Here is a 17,792-nt window from a genome sequence, read left to right as displayed (position 1 = left end):
CGCAGACTTTCTAAAAGAATATACAACAAACGTATGAAAAAATCCTCAACATCTCTAATTATGCAAATCAAAACCACAATGAGATATCACTTAACTCCAGTGAAAATGGCTTTTATCAAAAAGTCCCCAAACTATAAATGCTGACATGGATGTAGACAGAAACGGTTGCTCATGCACAGCGGGGGGACTGCAAACCAGCACCTCTGTGGAAAGTGGTAGGGGGACACCTCAAAGAACTAAAAGTAGACCCACCATCTGATCCAGCAAGTCCACTGCTGGGTATTTACCCAAAGGAAAAAAAGACCTTTTCCATAATAGACACCTGCACTCGAATGTTTCTAGCAGCACAATTCACAATTACAAAGTATGAAAACAACTCAGTGCTTATCTATACAAGAGTAAATTAATTAAAGCACATAGCATAAAGTACTATTATTATTGCAATTCTGAAATTTTGATTTTTGAGGATTATTTTTAATTCATGCTTATCTTCAACTAAAATTAAACTTCATGAGCTTGAAGATTGTGATTTTTTTTAACCTCAAATTCATAGTACTTAGCACAGTACTTGGAATGTGAGTGGGCATTAAACAGATACTTGTTCAGTGAATAAATAGAATAAATAAGTAAAATACATAGTTGTACTGCCTTTGACTTGAAAACGGTAGAACTTATTTTAGAGACCCATTAATCCCAGGGAACTTAAAACACAACTAACAGATATACAAAGAAAGGACTTGGACAAATTCATTGGATTTCCCCCAAAACATTTTGTACAATTTAAGTTTTAATTATAGTCTCTTGAGGAATGTCCTCTGAATATTCCCTTAGGGTAGGTTTGTATATTTTCCCCCTATTATCTACAATCTTTTCACTTTGTCTATCCTATCTGGGCGCTCTTCTTGTTTAAGTAATCTCAACAGCATTTCTGAAGTAACCCTCTTCCCCCTTGACATCATTAATGTCCCATTATTTTTTCCATGTCAAGTATCACTTTTGTGATGTCTTGACTCTGACACAAAAATTTCCTGTGGGAATATAGATTCACTTTTATATTTTGATTGAAAATCATTATATTTAGCTAAATTTCTATAGTTGCTCTTCAAAAAAAGTCCTAGTAGAGCTTTTGACAGGTATAAAGTTTATCCACTCTTAGATCTGTTATAAATACCATGACTTAACATAATCACCCTATGTTATTTAGCAGAAGAAGCACATTGAATCTGAAGTATACCAGAGCATTGAGTCTACATTTAAACTGGGGTAAATCAGTTTGAATAGTTATAGTTGCTATTATGTTTATTTCTGATGCTCTGAAAATTTGATCGCTGGGCAAAAATAAAATGCTGTGTCAGTAATTACCCAGCTATCAGGACAATCTAGATAGAACAGCGCAAGCTGAGAGGGATTGGTAAAGCCATTACCTTGTGTTTATATATGGGTAACACATAATCACACGAATAATTTCATCATTCACTCACACGCCTCCACCCCAGCAGCAAAGGAAAGACAGGACCTGTGGTCAGGACCCCCAGTCGGGCTCCACGCCAGCTTCATGGGTCTTCTCCATCCAACTGCTTTTTATACAAAATTATTTCTGCCCACATGTATTCTAAAGTTAGAAATTGATAAACTGTACTTATTTCTCTTGCTAAAAATGTTTAACAAGAAGGAAGTCATACAGGTTAGGCGCCTGTGGCTCAAGCAGCTAAGGCGCCAGCCACATACACCTGAGCTGGTAGGTTCGAATCCAGCCCGGGGCCCACCAAACAACAATGATGGCTGCAACCAAAAAATAGCCAGGTGTTATGGCAGGTGCCTGTAGTCCCAGCTACTTGGGAGGCAGAGGCAGGAGACTCACTTGAGCACAGGAGTTGGAGGGTGCTGTGAGCTGTGATATCACAGCACTCTACTCAGGGGGACAACTTGAGGCTCTGTCTCAAAAAAAAAAAAAGAGAAAAGGAAGCCATAGTGAGACGTGCTTAGGGCCCAGTAACTGCTCTAGTGCTCCATCATCACCCTGAGCTGGTTCTCACAGTTGGGAGTCGTGGTGGGAATGGGAGGTGCATGGTCAGCCTGCCTTCAGGTTCTATAAACTGGGGGGAGGGACAGTCAAACAGTTTGAAAGTTACACATAGGCTGGCACTGTGGTCCCTACCTGTCATCCCGGCACTCTGGGAGGCTGAGGAGAAGGACCTTCAGCTTCAGCTCAGGAGTTGAGCCTGAGTAAGAGTGATACCTGGTCTCTACCAAAAATACAAAAGTTAGCCAGGTGTGGTTGTGGGCACCTGTAGTCCCAGCTACTCTAGAGGCTGAGGCAGGAGGATCTCCTGAACCCAGGAGTTTGAGGCTGCTGTGAGCTAGTCTAATGCTACAGCACCCTATCCCATGCTACAGAGTGAGACCCCACTTCAGAAAGTAAAAATAAACAAAAAAATTGGGCATGAAAAAAAACAGGTGTCTAAATAAAGTCTGCAAACTAATAATACTATTTCACAATGTATTGGAACCAATTTTTCTATTGCTTCTTTCCCAAACTAATGACAATCCTTAAATTTTATAACAATAACATAAAAGGGCAAAAGCTAAATATTAACTAAAAACCAATTTCCTCTCATTGAAGCATAAAAGGCTTCAATTTATTCACAGGCCACCTTTTTTATTTGACAAGTTAACACTACATGTTTGTTCTTGTAAAGTAGAAGCCATTACTGTAATTCAAATTGTAAATTTTTAGGAGGTAATTATTTTCTTCTGTTTTCCTCCCCCTCTGCCAGATTTAACAAATGTCATCAAAGGTTTTCCAAAAAGCAACCACTATTTCCATTATTACTAAATAAAAGTTACCAAATGTTTTGATAATTGTTTCAAGTAAAAGTTATTTTAATGTCACACCTGTTTGTAGTTCTTATAAAACGAAATGAAGATGTGATTTAGTGTTTCTTTTAAAAAGTAGCTTTAAACCTTGTAAAGAATAAAACTAGTCACTTGATGCTATATTGCAGAACTAAATTTTGTATTTTAAGCTTTCCACCAAAAATAAAGCAGTAATAGAAACCAAATAAAGGAGACCACGGTATTTTAAAACATACGAAACAGAATTTGAATCTGATGCTGTGACATATTAAAATTAGTTCTAGCTAGCACAGATCCAGCTAACGCAGGCCTGGGACAATTGGGGGCTTTGCAAATATAATCACTGCTGTTGTTCATTCATTCTTTGGAGCCGTTGTGTGCAGTTAAGTCATTATCTCTTTAATAAACTAGAGTTACTTTCAGAATTCATTTTAAAAAATAATTTAATAAAATCAAGTGAGAACAGTTTTTTTCTGTGTATAGTCAGTGAGAATTGTGAGATTTAGAACTTTAGCAAATATAAAGCACAATCAATATATTGATGTAGGGGTTGAAAATAATTTACAAACTTAATTTAAAAATGCCTGGAACAGTAACTAACAAATATTAACAAAACAACAATGAAGATGTATTTTCATTTAACAACACATTTAAGGCAAATGTTTAATTAATATAAAAATAATATGCAATAAATTGATACAATAAAAATAATTGTTCTTGTCAAAGACCTAAAGTTGTGACATCTCTATATGCTTTCTGAATACCTTCTTTAATTTCTCAGTTGTGTCGAGCACAGCTCACTGTAGCCTAAAAGGATGTTGATCAGAACATCCAGAATATTTCTGAATGCAGAGCATTACATCTGCTCTACCATACCAGGCAAAATAATTTAACACACTTATTTTAACAGAAGGCCCACAGTAACTCCAAACTATATTGTGTTTCTTTTTTTTTTTTTTTAATTTCTAATACTAGTTCTGGTTCTTAAATATAGCTATCACTAATATTCTCATTCTCATGCTGTTTCTCAGGGAAAAAAAGGTCATCCTGGAAGTTTTTTTGTAATTCACCTTTAAAATTTACGTGGAAAAGTCTCATCATAATAAAAACCTACTATTTATATATGCCAAGACAGATTCTACTATATTTTGTAGAACAAGTACAGACCTTGCTATCAGACAGACTGGATTTCGACATCTAACTACACTGTGACCCTGGAAAGCTACATAATTTCTGAGTCTCACTTCCTGAACTATAAAACCAGAATATCAGGGCGGTCCTCAGAGGGCAGCATGGAGTTTCTGAGAGCCAGGGCCCTTGCCTGCAGAACACAACAGGTGGTAACGTCTTTTTTCCCCTCTCTTCTTCATTCCTGGCATATCCTGACTCACTGGAGATTAGTGAAAAGTTACTGGAATAAATCAGCTTCACTAAAAGGCTCATCTACACTGCAGGCAAGTTATACATTTCCAAAGTAACATTCAATAAGATCAAAACATTGGCTTTAAAAAGGTATCTACATTTCACGATTCATACGCAAGAAAAAATTTTTTTCAGAGCAACAATGAGAGAAAAAATAAGTGACATCTATCTGTCTGTATAGTTTAATTCTGTAAAAATGAAGAATATATCCGATTGTATTAAATGTTGACTGTTCATGGACAGGTAAAGGAAATAAAGTACTTCACGTAGAAATCTACGTCTACATTAAAATATGTCAAAATAGTTTCTTTAAAGGGAAGAACCCTTCTTGAAGGGATTGATAATAAGCAGAGGTTCCCATTATTTGTCCCTGAAACTTAAGAAAGGTGCTATTTCCCACAGGTCTTGAGCAGGACTTGGCACGTGAATTTTACCCCTTCAGCCACTCAGGACTTTTCACTCTTTGCAGCTTCACTCACTCAGACAATCTCACATATACATTAATATTAAAAACACACACGCCTTTACTCAGGAAATCCATTCGAAAATTACATTTTCTACAACAAAACCAGGTCACCATACTTATATCCAATGTTTCAGTTATGGAAATGGATTTTCCTTGTCGAGCTGTTAGTTAACCTACTCCACTGTGCTCAGCATTTCAAAAGTTGTGTTACTGGGAGGGTCTGTTTGATTGTGTGCAAGAATTCTAAGGCATTATAAGTAGTTGTTCCACAGGACAGGTGCTGCCCTGGCTATGACATACTCCTGACAAACTAACACCAGCCAGACATACCGACACAGTTGTTGTCTACAAGTGGTTGGCTCAAAGGTCAAAAACCTGTTTTAAAAAAATAAGTTTATGGAATAGCACCATAGGAAGTCTTTCAGAAACAAATCTTATTTCCACCTTTGCTTTTTCTTTTTAAACTGAATCCCAGGGGGGTAAGAGAGAGACAGAGAGAGATAGAGAGATCTTTCCATTTTCAGAAGGCCTACTTCTGTTTCATTTTAGTTTTAAAAAATACATTAATGGTGGGGGCAACAACAATAACAACAGATCAACAGCAAAAAAAAAAAAAAAAACCAGAAAGGTAATAGCAGCAGTAATAATTTGAGTATGAACCGCCCAGGCAGTCATCTGAAGGGCCCTGCTCACACCTCTTGGCTGGTTTCCCATAGGTTTCCTATCACAGACTTCTTAGATTTGGTGTGGAAAGACAGCATTTCCACCAGAAGAATCGAGTCTGCCAACTAACTCGGCATTGTCCAGGACTTGAAGAAGCCATATCTACAGTTTAACTGCAATACTAGACACTGAGAACATTTCAAACTCATCAGAAAGGTAAGTACAATGAAGTGGTCTCAAGATCATTTGAGTTTCAAAGAGGTTAAACTGGCCTGCAGGTGAAAAATAATGAAGCTGAAATATTCCAGTTTCCAGACATCAGACACACATATAGGTTTAAAGTACAAACCACCCTCAGAGTTCCCCACTGCTCACCACCGCATACCCATCTGGTTTACACTGTATCACAGCAAAAAGACACGAGAGGAGAGGTTTCCAGTTTATGACCTGCAATATCATCTTTTATGCCCACAAATCTTGAAAAAATGTCAACAAGAGCACTCTGAAGGATCAGGGCTCCTGTGCAGACTGTCTGAATTGTGAGGAGTCTATTTTAAGGTGTGAACACAGCTGGTCTTGTCTTCTTTGAAGCAGGTGAGGCCCTTTCACCACCTTCATTAATCCCATCAAGCAGAGAGTTCAGATACCCTTGAAATGCTGATCTGGGTTGGCTGGAAACTCATCATTTAGTAGAGAGATAATTCTGGCCTTACAGTTTTCTTGTGTTCAAACTTATATAAAACATTTGTGCCAATATCTTCAGTTTAAAAAAAATAAGTCTTCTCTGCAGTGCACATGTTCCTTTAGGTTGTGACAGAGGTTTTGTTGCTATTTTTTGGTATGCTTGGTATCTGGATATCTTATGCTTTTGTATCTTATGTGAAATCCCTTCTTGTTAATTGTATCATCAGTGTGAAAATGAATTAAAACTGCATCCCCGATTGAATAGATCTCTTCTGGTGGCTGGAGGGGAAAAAGAAAAGCAAATAAACATCAGAATGAATTAATTTTTCTTCAATGCAATGCATATTTGGGAATATTTTTCTTTGGAATATAACTTAATCCTCTCAACAACCATGAAAAGTAGGTGTAACGGACTTCTTCATTTTACAGATGAGAAGATAAAATTCTGAGAACATGACAGGCTGGAGGTCACAGGCTGGTCAGAGATATGGCTGGGCTCTGGAAATACATTGGTTTCTTTCCAAGTTCTGGACACTTTATTTGCTAGAACTTGGTGTTTTTTCCCCAAATCCTTAAGCAAATCCTCCTGATTTACAAATAAGGGAGGTTCAGAGACAGTAAAAAGACTGTAAATTTGCCCAGATGCTGCTCTGAGGCAGAGCCTTTTCCAGAATCCAAATCCCCTATTACTCCTTGTTTTAATAATCTAAGCTCCCAGGAGCTTTGTTGGTTGCATTTCAGCTGCTATTTGGGCAGGAGTCCAATGATACTACATGTACATAAGCAACAGGTACCAGGAGACACTTGGAAAATTGAGAATAATATCTTCAGAACAAAATACGTATTCAGAAGACTACATAATATTAATGCAATGAGTCCTGGGAAAAAAGCATTAGAAAACGTCCAGCTTCTCTTCTCTGTATTTCTCCTGGGACCTCTGACTTGGACCTGGCACTCTGCACCTGTACCAGGGACACTCTGCAATGAACGGTGCTCCTGCGGTGCTGGGTGAGCCCACGTGCCACCCCCTCCACATATACTTGTTGAGAAGGGAACATAATTAGAATAGTATGCATCTTCTTTTTCCCTGTATGCTTTAATTTAGGGTGACAAAACTGTAAAGAGAGTGTATGTGTAAATATGTTGGTTTTAGATTACTAAGTATGTAATGTAAACACTTATTTCACAATAAAAAGTTAGAATGTGGAAACTGACAGGAAATTGTAATTACTGAATTCATCTGATTCATCTCTTATCAGGAAAATTCATCAGAAGTGGAGAAGTGGCATTATGAAATCAACATATAATCACCTACACATTCATATGAACAATAAAACACAACTATAGCCCAGAAAGAAGGAGGGAAGAGGAGAAAGAGGGCAGGGGGAGGGAGGGCATTTGGTGAGACCTCACCTAAGGTACACAATGCAATGGTACATTTCAAAACTATTAAGAATATAAATGTCTTACCACAACAAATAAGTAAGTGAGGTGATGGTTATGTTAATCGGTTTGATGTAAGCTTTCCATGTTGCATATCAAATCAGCACATTGTACCCCATAAATGCATAAATGTACAGTTGTAATTTAATAAAAAAAAAAAAGAAGTGGAGAAGTGGTAAGGGAGAGAGATGTGTTTTATTTTGGCAAGCCATTTAAGCTCTGCAACTTGTTTTTGTTAAAATCACTGCTAGTTTGTAAATGTTAGACATGTCAATCAAGAATCAATGAGCAGGCTCAGCACCCATAGTATAGTGGTTACACCAGCAACATACATGGAGGGTGGTGGGTTTGAACCTGACCCTGGGCAGCTAAACAGCAATGACAACTGCAACAACAACAAAAAATTGCCACCCTATTTTGTGGGCATTGTGGCGGGTGCATGTAGTCCCAGCTACTTGGGAGGCTGGGGCAAGAGAATCGCTTTAGCCCAAGAGTTGGAGGTTGCTGTGAGCTGTGACACTATAGCACTCTACCCAGGGTGACATAGTGTGACTCTGTCTTGAAAAGGAAAAAAAAAAAAGAATCAAGGAGCATCTGACACCCTGCTGGCAGTAGACTTACCCCTGATCCACAGAGCCGACCAAGACCCACAGCTGTTGAATCGAGACCATCAAAGAGCTCAACGTAGTCATAGCCACAGTCTGCTTCTTCTTCCAATTCGAAAGTCAGGAAGGATAATTCAAGACGAGAGCCGCGTTCCGACACTAACAGCCATTCACAGTCCACCTGCCCTGGGTAGTTGTTGTCCCCAAACTGAGAGTGGGAGTACAGGTCTCTGGGTTTTGATTCTGCTTTCAATCGGCCACCACACTCTGCCCAGGAAAGAAAATGAAACAAGGAAGCTCAGTGAGCCTTCACTGGCCCAACTCCACTCCCACGTGGCCTCGCCATTCTGTTTCTCCTTCCACCATCAGATCTGCCTTCTCTGACTGGGAAGTGATGAGTACAGGCCTCAGACCCAGGGCCTGGGGGGAACCTCAGCCTTGACACCTAGCGGCTCCGTGACTCTGGGTAAATGATGCTGCTTCTCTGATCCATAGTTTTCTCAAGGGTAAAATGCAGATGATAATAATGATACACCCAGCCTCAGTGGGATTTGAAAATTCAATATGTGAAAGTTACTTAGCACCTACCACACAGTAACTCAGTAAATAAATTTGTTGTCATACCTAATACTATTTTTACTTCCAAATAACTATTTACATGCATAAAAAGCCAGAGTACTAACTTTAGTTTAATACTCTGATAGTTTTAAAGAACCTAAAATCCAAAGGAATAAGAACTCAAAAAGCAACTATCTAAAACACTAGTGTTTGTTATAGAATTTTCTATACAGTGTAAACTAAAAATAAAATCCTAAATCCTCCACTGATTGAAAGGACCCCTCTTGGCCAAGGGGATCCCAGGAAAACCTTAACACTGAAATCCCTGTCACTCTGGAAAGGGCAGTCTGACACCCCTCCTTACACCCCTCCCTTTTGGAGTTTAGACACAACTGATCAGCATTAATGTTAGAGTAGAGGTCACAGCACTGACAAGACAACCTGTTTGTGACACAGGGTACTAAAGAGTAACAGAAGGGAATGTGAAGCAGGACGAAGGTTAAGTTGTGCCTACAAACCCGTCAATTTGCTTAACAGACCTCACAGAGTGGGCTGCTCGGGCTGCTCTGTGATTAGCAGACTTCCCTACCTTAACTTAGGCTTTCATTATTACTGACTCCACATTTTAGAGAAAGCTTGACTCTCAAGTAATTGCCAATTAAAGGCTCTGAACCTACTTATAACTTTGAAAGTCCTCCTCAAGATAGCTTGCCTTTTCTGGCTGAACCATGTATACGTCCCATGTACTGATTTATGATTCTATCTGCAATTCCTATCTCCCTGAAACGTATAAAATCAAGCTGTAATCCAACCGCTTCGGGATTACTTAATGGAGCCGTTTTGGTTTTGTGTATTCCTGGGCTATGATATTAGCTAAGAATAAACCTCTTTAAGTTATTTTACAGAGTTAGAATTTTTTCCCATAAACAACTGAATATATAGAACAATAATATTTTACTTAGGTAGAAATATTATCTAACTTGATCAGGAAAAATATATACATATTATTGATTATAATTATCTTTGTATCAATAATTCTAGACCCTATCCAGTTGTAGTATGTGTGGTTTTTATAATAAAAAATTTTGGTCTTTACCCCTTACTTTTTGGAGACATATTAATAAGCATGTCTTACTGGTTACTACATAAAAATTTACTGCTAGTATAATTTATTTTTATTTATTTATTTATTTATTTATTTTTGAGACAGAGTCTCACTATGTTGCCCTCTGGAGAGTGCTATGGTGTCACAGCTCACAGCAACCTCCCACTCTTGGGCTTAAGTGATTCTCTTGCCTCAGCCTCCCAAGTAGTCAGGACTACAGGCGCCCTCCACAATGCCTGGCTATTTTTTGTTGCAGTTGTCATTGTTGGTTAGCAGGCCCAGGCTGAATTCGAACCCACCAACTTTGGTGTATGTGGCTGGTACTGTAACCACTGTGTTACAAGCACCGAGCCTGCAGGTATAATTTAAATAATAAAAGGTCTCAAAAAATATCTCTGGAGTCCTGCATAGTCACAGACCCCAAGATGTAAATAATTATAGTTTAAGTAAAGGCAGAGAGAGGGTGCACAGGCACAGCCAAGCATGGCTGGACGGGTTGGAGAAGGGAGGTAAGAACTGGACACAGAAAGTGTCAGCAGAGACTCAGGCTTGTCTGAGAAAGAACAAGCAGGAGTTTCCATGTTAAAATGAAGGAAGTCGCAGGGAAAAGCCAAATGGTGAGAGCTGTGGAGGCTGAAGCACGACTGTGAAGACAGCTGTGACACCATCCTGCAGGCTGTCCCGACTGTCCTCTGCAAAGATGGTTGGGCAGATAAAACTCGTACCTGGATTTTTCAGATTTGTACATGGTTTACATGTACTGTGGCTTGGTGATTTTGTTTGTATCTTTTTTTCATCATCAAAATATTTTTTAAAATTAGAGCAAGAGGGAACAGAGTTGTCAGGAAGTAAATCAAAGTGCATATTGGAGGGTGGGGCAGAGTGATGGGGGGCACTTTAACACCACAGAAGCCCCCCTGTGATTTTAAGTGACAAAATATTTCTGAATTCCCAGGTATGGGGCCCCATTCAGGCAGACAAGTGAGATTCAGAGACCTTCCCACAGACTAAGAAAACATCCAACCAGGGTTCTGCCCACAGTAACGCCTTTCCGGGGGGCTGTCCCAAGGTGGGTCTCAATGTCCCTCCACAATGGGAGGGTCTCACAGCCTATGGGTCAGGAGCCACTGGTACCAAATCCTGCACACGAGCAAACACTCCAAAGGCTGAAGTAATGACCGCCTTGGGATTTCATCTCCCAAGTCCCACAAACTGGAAGCTGAGCACCTCTTTCCTGCTGGGGTGCTTTTCTGACCCCAGTAACTCCGGGATTATTGCCCTCTCTCTCTGTGAAGAGTCCCCCAGTCAAATCACAGGGTCCAAATTCCATCTCTGTTCTTCACTGGCGGCAGGACTTTGTCTTGTTGTGAGCTCCTGTTCCCGTGGCTCCTCCTGCCTTCTCCCATCCCCCACTCTAGGGGAAAGCTCCTGTTCCCCTGCTCCTCTGCTCTTTGGGCCTTCCAGCCACATTTCCATGCTCCCCAGAATTCAAAGAGGCACGAAAAGTCGCAAGTTTCACTACCACCAGGTTCTCAGTAGAGGAACAATGGTGGAAAACTCACCAAGGCTTGATTAATTACTGTTGTATAACCATAACCATTGTGATTTAAGATGTATCCATTGATCAATTATTGTTATATAATCATAACCATTGTGATTTGAGATGTATCCATTGACAACCAAGCTATAACCCTGCCAATGGGTTATAGCCTGTCATCGCCCCTCCCCCGCTTGCTTAAGCTATGCAGAGAAAAAAGGTATAAAAGACAAAAAACCCTGCAGTTTGGGGCCTCATGTCTTAGAACAATGGCCCCCTGCACAGGTGCAAATAAATCACCAATTAATAGCATCTGAGTGGGTCCGAGTTTATTTTTTCATAACCCCAAGGTTATTTCAGTCTCATACAGCATTCTGACATGGAATCACAACAGCACTCACGTCAGAGGGTCTGGATCCGAGACTTTCAACTGGTGAGCCATGAGAGGATGTTAGGTGCACCATAATCATTAATTAAATTATTTTCAAAAGAAGTTCAACACACAGTAAATATATTCCTTTTTACATTTTTTTTGATCAACATAATTTAAGTGTGCGGTGGGAGTTTAATTATAGGTTCAAGTGTTCTGTGAGAAAAAATGTTAAAAAACACTGGCCTACATGAAGCACATTTGACCAGCGCCCAGGTGCCTGGCACAGTGAATGCCGTATGCATTCAGGCTACCATCACTGTGGTTACTAAGGACCTCTAAATGCCAATCATCTGGACTCGGTGACCCATGCAGGCCTGAAAGGAAAATATGAGGAAAACTGAACAATCTAAAAGATAATCAAGAGAAAGGTTTGCCTCTGAAGGCCAGTATAATATTCTGTGACAAATATTTCTGAATTCAACATATAAACATGTAAACCCATGCAATCTCATTTAGGGATTTTTTTGAAATTCTGCCTGTTCTCAAAGTCTGAGGACTGGCTGGTTTTATTTTGTTTCACTCCCTCTGTGTGCCTCTTTCACAGAGACAAGGTAGGGACACAAAGGCCAGGATGCAGAAAAGGCCACCCCTGCAGCCCCACCTGGAGCCAACACCAAGGAGGAACTGAAGTGGGTCAACAAAACAGACAAAGAGACTTCACAGAGGCTTGGGAATCTGAAAGCCATAGAAGGTATCATTATTCGATTTTATTAACAACTTCTAGAAACATGGCCTGCATTGAAAAACCGATGCCTCACATTGCACTTAAGGCTGACTTAAACTGCCCCCAGGAGCTCCTTCCCACCCCTTTGCTTTGCCGTGCACACCCTCCTTCCTGGGGATCACTGATCTAACTAATAAATCTGAAATCCGTGTTCTACCCACAAAAAACATACAATGGAATTTAGCTCACAGAATGATTTTTTTCTAAGGATGAATGTGTGAATATTATATGAACAGGAGGTGTGATTTTAATATGCCACGGGAGAATTCCAGGTGCATACATGATGGGTAACCAGAGGGCAACTGTTCCGGGGTGTTTCTGAGAATCCTCAAGGCTGTGAAAACTATGTTCTATATGTCATCTACCAGGTCTCTATGAAAGACGGCTCTTCAATAGAGTAACAGCAAATATTTCTATCCATTTATGAAGTCAGGAGAACATAAAACCTGCCATTTACGATGTCAACAATACTGTTTTTTAAATCAATTGCTTGAAAGCCTTTTTCTAAGCTGCCTGACCCTCTCATACAGAATTCTGGGACGTGGAAAATGAAGCTGATCAAGGAAGGTGGTAAGAAGGGAAAAGAGGCCGGGGGGGGGGGGTCTTCATTTTAACTTCCAAGGACGTGTTTATTCCAGGTAAAGTATTAAGTTCCAGGGGAGGTCCTGTAATTTGAACTGTAAATGCTTTTAGCAGGGCGTTCTAATTTAATTGATTTAGAGCAAAATAATTTCCTTTCTAAGGAGTTTAATAATACACCCTCTGGTTTTTAACTGTCATTGACAAACAGTCTGATGCTTTATGCCACATTACAGAAGTCCTGAGGGTGACATCGGGATGTGGGAAATCAAGCTCTCTCCACGTCTCTCCCTTCCTCCTGTTTTATAGTCATATTCTCTGGGAGAAGACACAGGATTTTTAATAAAGGATTTGTTTCCTTCACTTAGTTTATTTAAAACAGGAGTAACTGATTTGTTATCTGATAAATTTGGACTTGGAATTTGCACCATCAGGGTTTGGGAGAAAGGACTCTTTCTAATGATGTCCACTTTCTGTGGACTTGGATGGTATTATAAAAATATATATATATAGCCTTGATGCCATTACAGCAATATTTCTAATTACCTGGTTTTAAAATTCATTGTGCCAGAAATTTTTCTTATGGATAAAATTAAAATTGTATATAAATTTTCTTAAATTAAAATGTATACTTGAGGGCCAGTCAGCTACCTATGCTCTAAAAGACAGTAAGTGATGGGCACATGCTTTGTACATGTAGTAAAAGGTGACAGATGGGTTGGACCTCGCTGTCATGTCAGCAGAAACTGAAAAAAAAACTGAAAATCAGAAGTTTATAATTTATCAGACTGTAGCTGTCAACAGGCAGGAATTCCTTCTATTGTCCTATAAATTTCCACAAATTCACACTGTCTATCCAAAGCAGAAGACAAATAATTATTTGATAAAAGACCACAGAATAAATGAACGTGTTACAGAGAAAGATTTGAAGAAAAATAAACAACAGACAGAACAGAAGAATATCTCAGCACATACGACCTCTGGAGGGTTATGGTGTGAAAGAAATCTACCGAGAACAATTCCAAAGTAGCTGATTAAATGACAGCAGAATTTTATACATAACAAAAAAAAATACCATCAAAAATATTCATAAGAGTAAATGAAAAGGAATCAGAAAGCCAGGACTCTAATTTTGACTGTTACTAACTTCTGTGCCAGTCTGGCTGACATTGAAGTATTGAGCCTCAATTTCCTCCTATCTGGACTGGCAGAACTCAATTAAACAACAAAAGCACATTTTGCCTTAAAAATGTGAGGTTGCTCACATGGGTATGTGAATGCATGTGAGCTGAAAAGGGAAATAAACTAAGCCTCATCAGTTACATATTTTGAACAGGAGATTTACTAAATCTTATATAAGGAAATACCCCATCTTTACCTATTTCTCCAAATAATAATAGAGTTTTGTATTGGTTTTTCTCCTAAAATTTTTACATTGAGAAAATATAGTATACTGGAAAGTATCTCAGCTTTACAGGCAGACTTAGGATAAAATCCAGGCTTTTACCCTATTTTAGGAAACCTCACAAATTAATCACCCTGATTTTCACTTTCTACACCTGGAAAATGAAGATGCTGATTCCTATCTCATATAGTTCTTTTGAGCACTCAATATAAGGAGAGAGAGAGAGAGAGAGAGATACCTGAGACCCCAGGGGCGATCTATTCTACATGCCAATGCAACACAATTATAACATAAGCAGATCCTGTCAGTGGAATCTTAATCATGATACAAACACTGCAAACAGGATGCAGGGGCAGGAGTCATGCAAATTAGGGAGCCCTGGAGTTTTAGAGCTGCAGGTAACCTTGAGGTTATTATTTTACAGGTGAGAAAACTGAGATCCAACAAAATGATATTTTCCAAAGTTCCTTGCTAGGTAAAGCCACCCTTGTACCAGGAACCGAGATGGAATAACACATGGGAACACACTCAGTCCTCCCACTTACAAAGGATAAAAAGAGAAATTAGAAAAGCAGTTTTTATGAAACTAAAAAGGAAAAAAATTAGAGATGGGTTATTTTAGAATATTATGTCAAAAGCTGTTTCAAGATTTTTGAAAGTGTATTTACACACTACATTCCTGGAACCTGCAATAGCTAAAATATTTAATAAAAAAAAAAGAGATGCCATGAATTCTGTGCTATTAGAAAATACAGACGAAGTATAGAGTTTGATTCTTCCACCCCTCTAATATATGAAAAGTTATCAAGAAAATATTTAAGGAGTAACTGCCATATGTCTTTAAAAAATCCATTACTAGTATGAAATTTTTACAGTCCTTGCAAGGTTTTCCTCAAGCCATAATAAGTAGACCTTCTGTAAACTGACCACCCAAGGGACGGTAACAAACTGGTCAACACACAGAGGGGGTCAACGTAAGGAACAAGGCTGCTGGACTGACACGTACACGTGGTGCACGTCTGGTCTATGAAGATCAGCTCAGCTGAAGGAGGCAGTCAACTAGGGAGGGTCTTCAGTATTTATATGCACAGTAATTGTGAGAAATAGTTTTTATAATTTAAAAACCATAAATATATATTAAATTAGTTATATCATAATCATATTATTAACATTAAAAATTATAAACAGAAGCTCAGGAGTTACTAGTATAAATAAGATCACTATGTTCACAAGTACTACCTACTTTCTCACAGATTGTAAGTAGTAACTATAAATAGTAAATCTAATGTTCTAATAAAATATACTAGAATGAAAAACAATATTGCACAATGGGAAAAATAAACTTCTGGTTCCCATTTAAGGTGAAAGAAAACAAACAAACAAAAATAAGCAGAGAACCAGGAGAAAAAATGCACTAGAATTATGGATGAATTTATATACTTTTATTCTGTTTTCCATCAAGGCAGATTTCCCCCAGAAGGGCACCAGTTGTCTGTGCATTGGTACCGCCACTAGATGTCACTATCAGCTAAAGGACTTGAGCAAATATCTACAAATTTACTGACATTTTTAACTGAATGAAAATTGGGCATTCTTGAGACATTTTATGGAACATATCATTCAATTAGCACTAAATTATAGACAATTTTATTCTAATTTTTCCTTAAATGCTTTATATTTTTCTAAATTAAATTCTATTTTTTAAAGGATTTCTAGAACAGATGAAATCTATAAAAGTCAAATTAGAGATTAGGATTAGGGGAAAAAAACTAATTGCATAAAATAGGGGAAAATGTGGCTCTTTCAAACAGAGTGATAGATTCCAAACGTATTTATTAAAATACATTAATTTAAAACCTAGCTAACCAACTAGGTTGTTAGATGAATTGTAAGTTTTTTAATACCAAGTTCCAAATTTCTATCTGTTAAATGCAGCATAGAAGTCAACTGCTAAAGTCAACATGAAATACATTACACAAGTATTTAGTATTTAGAGACAATTTTGCTAGGCCGTACTGCACTGAACACACATCACAGTAAAACTGCTGGAGTTTGCCTAAATGTTCAACAACTACAGAAATATTTAGGTAGGATGCTGTGTGGTGCTTCAGTGAGATTTCATTTGCTCTCCTTGGAGATTTATTTACAATCTTGTTACTGAACCAAACACACGCATTCATCAGAAGGGAAACCTGGATTTTAGGCAGAGAAGAGAAGCATGACCCTGACATGCTGACCTGTAGAGTGTGTGGCCTGGAAGCCTTTTCTTTGAACAGACGCATCAGAAACAAACCGGACAAACATTTTATTCCCAGTGGCCACCAGAGGGTCTGGGATCTTGTTGCCACACAGTCGTCCAAGGATTGGTGATTTTTCTGTCTCTCCATCGAACACTTCTAAGTGATCATATGCACATTCCTGATGCTGTTCTACCTCAAACTCACTGAAAGCCTGCCAATAAAAAGAGGGAAAAAAGTTAAAAATCATAAATGGCTCTCAATGGATTCTTTTTAGGGGGAGAGAAATACATATAAATGAAGTACATTCAAGGCGTCCAAATGATTCCATCCACATAGTGATAGAATGCGAGGGCTGTCAAATCAACAGGATGTGTGATCTCTGGGAAAAAACACGAGGAAACAGCTTCATGTGAAATCCTACTGTTTGGCTGTTGTAATAAAATCTATTATTGCAATTAAATCCACGCAGAATTTAAATATTGTAATAGGAAAATGGTATTTTATTCTCAATTAACACCAAAGGACTCAACCAGGAAATTTTCAGCAATCAAAGGAGAAGGTTGGTTTTTTGCGGCTTGATGGTCTTCAACTATTGAACATCATCCTGCCTCTGGGCACTTAGACTCAGAACAAAACTTCATGAAGTAAATGCTGCATTCTGACAAATTTAAATGCAATAAATCCTTGTAGGACAACTAAACACAAAGAATATTCACTATATATATTTTATTTAGCTCTTACAAACCACTTAATTAAAAATACTAATACGCCTTTAGGCTAGAATGTTTTCAACTTACTTTTCAGATAGATGGCATACTTATTTTACTATGTGCCATCTTAGAAAGTTTGGTTTGCTGTACTCTCATTTATGCTATTTAAAAATCATTTTAATTGGCTTGGCACCCATAGTTCAGTGGCTAAGGTGCCAGGCACATAAACTGAGGTTGGTGGGTTCAAACCCAGCCTGGCCTGATAAACAATAAAAAAAATAGCCGAGTGTTGTGGTGGGCGCCTGTAGTCCCAGCTACTTGGGAGGCTGAGGCAAGAGAATTGCTTAAGCCCAAGAGTTTAA

The 17,792-nt window shown here is 38.6% G+C and overlaps 1 protein-coding gene across 2 annotated transcripts in view; it reads right to left on the bottom strand.

Moving 5' to 3' along the window:
- Window positions 1–5,097: 5,097 nt before the first annotated feature.
- TLL1 (tolloid like 1) overlaps window positions 5,098–17,792 on the bottom strand; it is a 238,694-nt gene continuing 225,999 nt past the window's right edge. For both annotated transcript variants that reach the window (XM_012811834.1, XM_003800491.1), the window contains exons 19-21: window positions 16,718–16,931; window positions 8,156–8,406; window positions 5,098–6,370 (exon numbers count right to left, since the gene is read on the bottom strand). In XM_012811834.1, coding sequence (XP_012667288.1) covers window positions 6,236–6,370; window positions 8,156–8,406; window positions 16,718–16,931 — 600 coding nt within the window. In that variant the 3' untranslated portion in view covers window positions 5,098–6,235. The remainder of the gene's footprint in view (window positions 6,371–8,155; window positions 8,407–16,717; window positions 16,932–17,792) is intronic.

This window comes from Otolemur garnettii, unplaced genomic scaffold, assembly GCF_000181295.1.
Source record: "Otolemur garnettii isolate 467f Iridium unplaced genomic scaffold, OtoGar3 scaffold00177, whole genome shotgun sequence".
NCBI lineage: Eukaryota > Metazoa > Chordata > Mammalia > Primates > Galagidae > Otolemur > Otolemur garnettii.
Note: the sequence above shows the minus strand (reverse complement) of the source record. Positions and strands in the feature narration are given on the sequence as shown.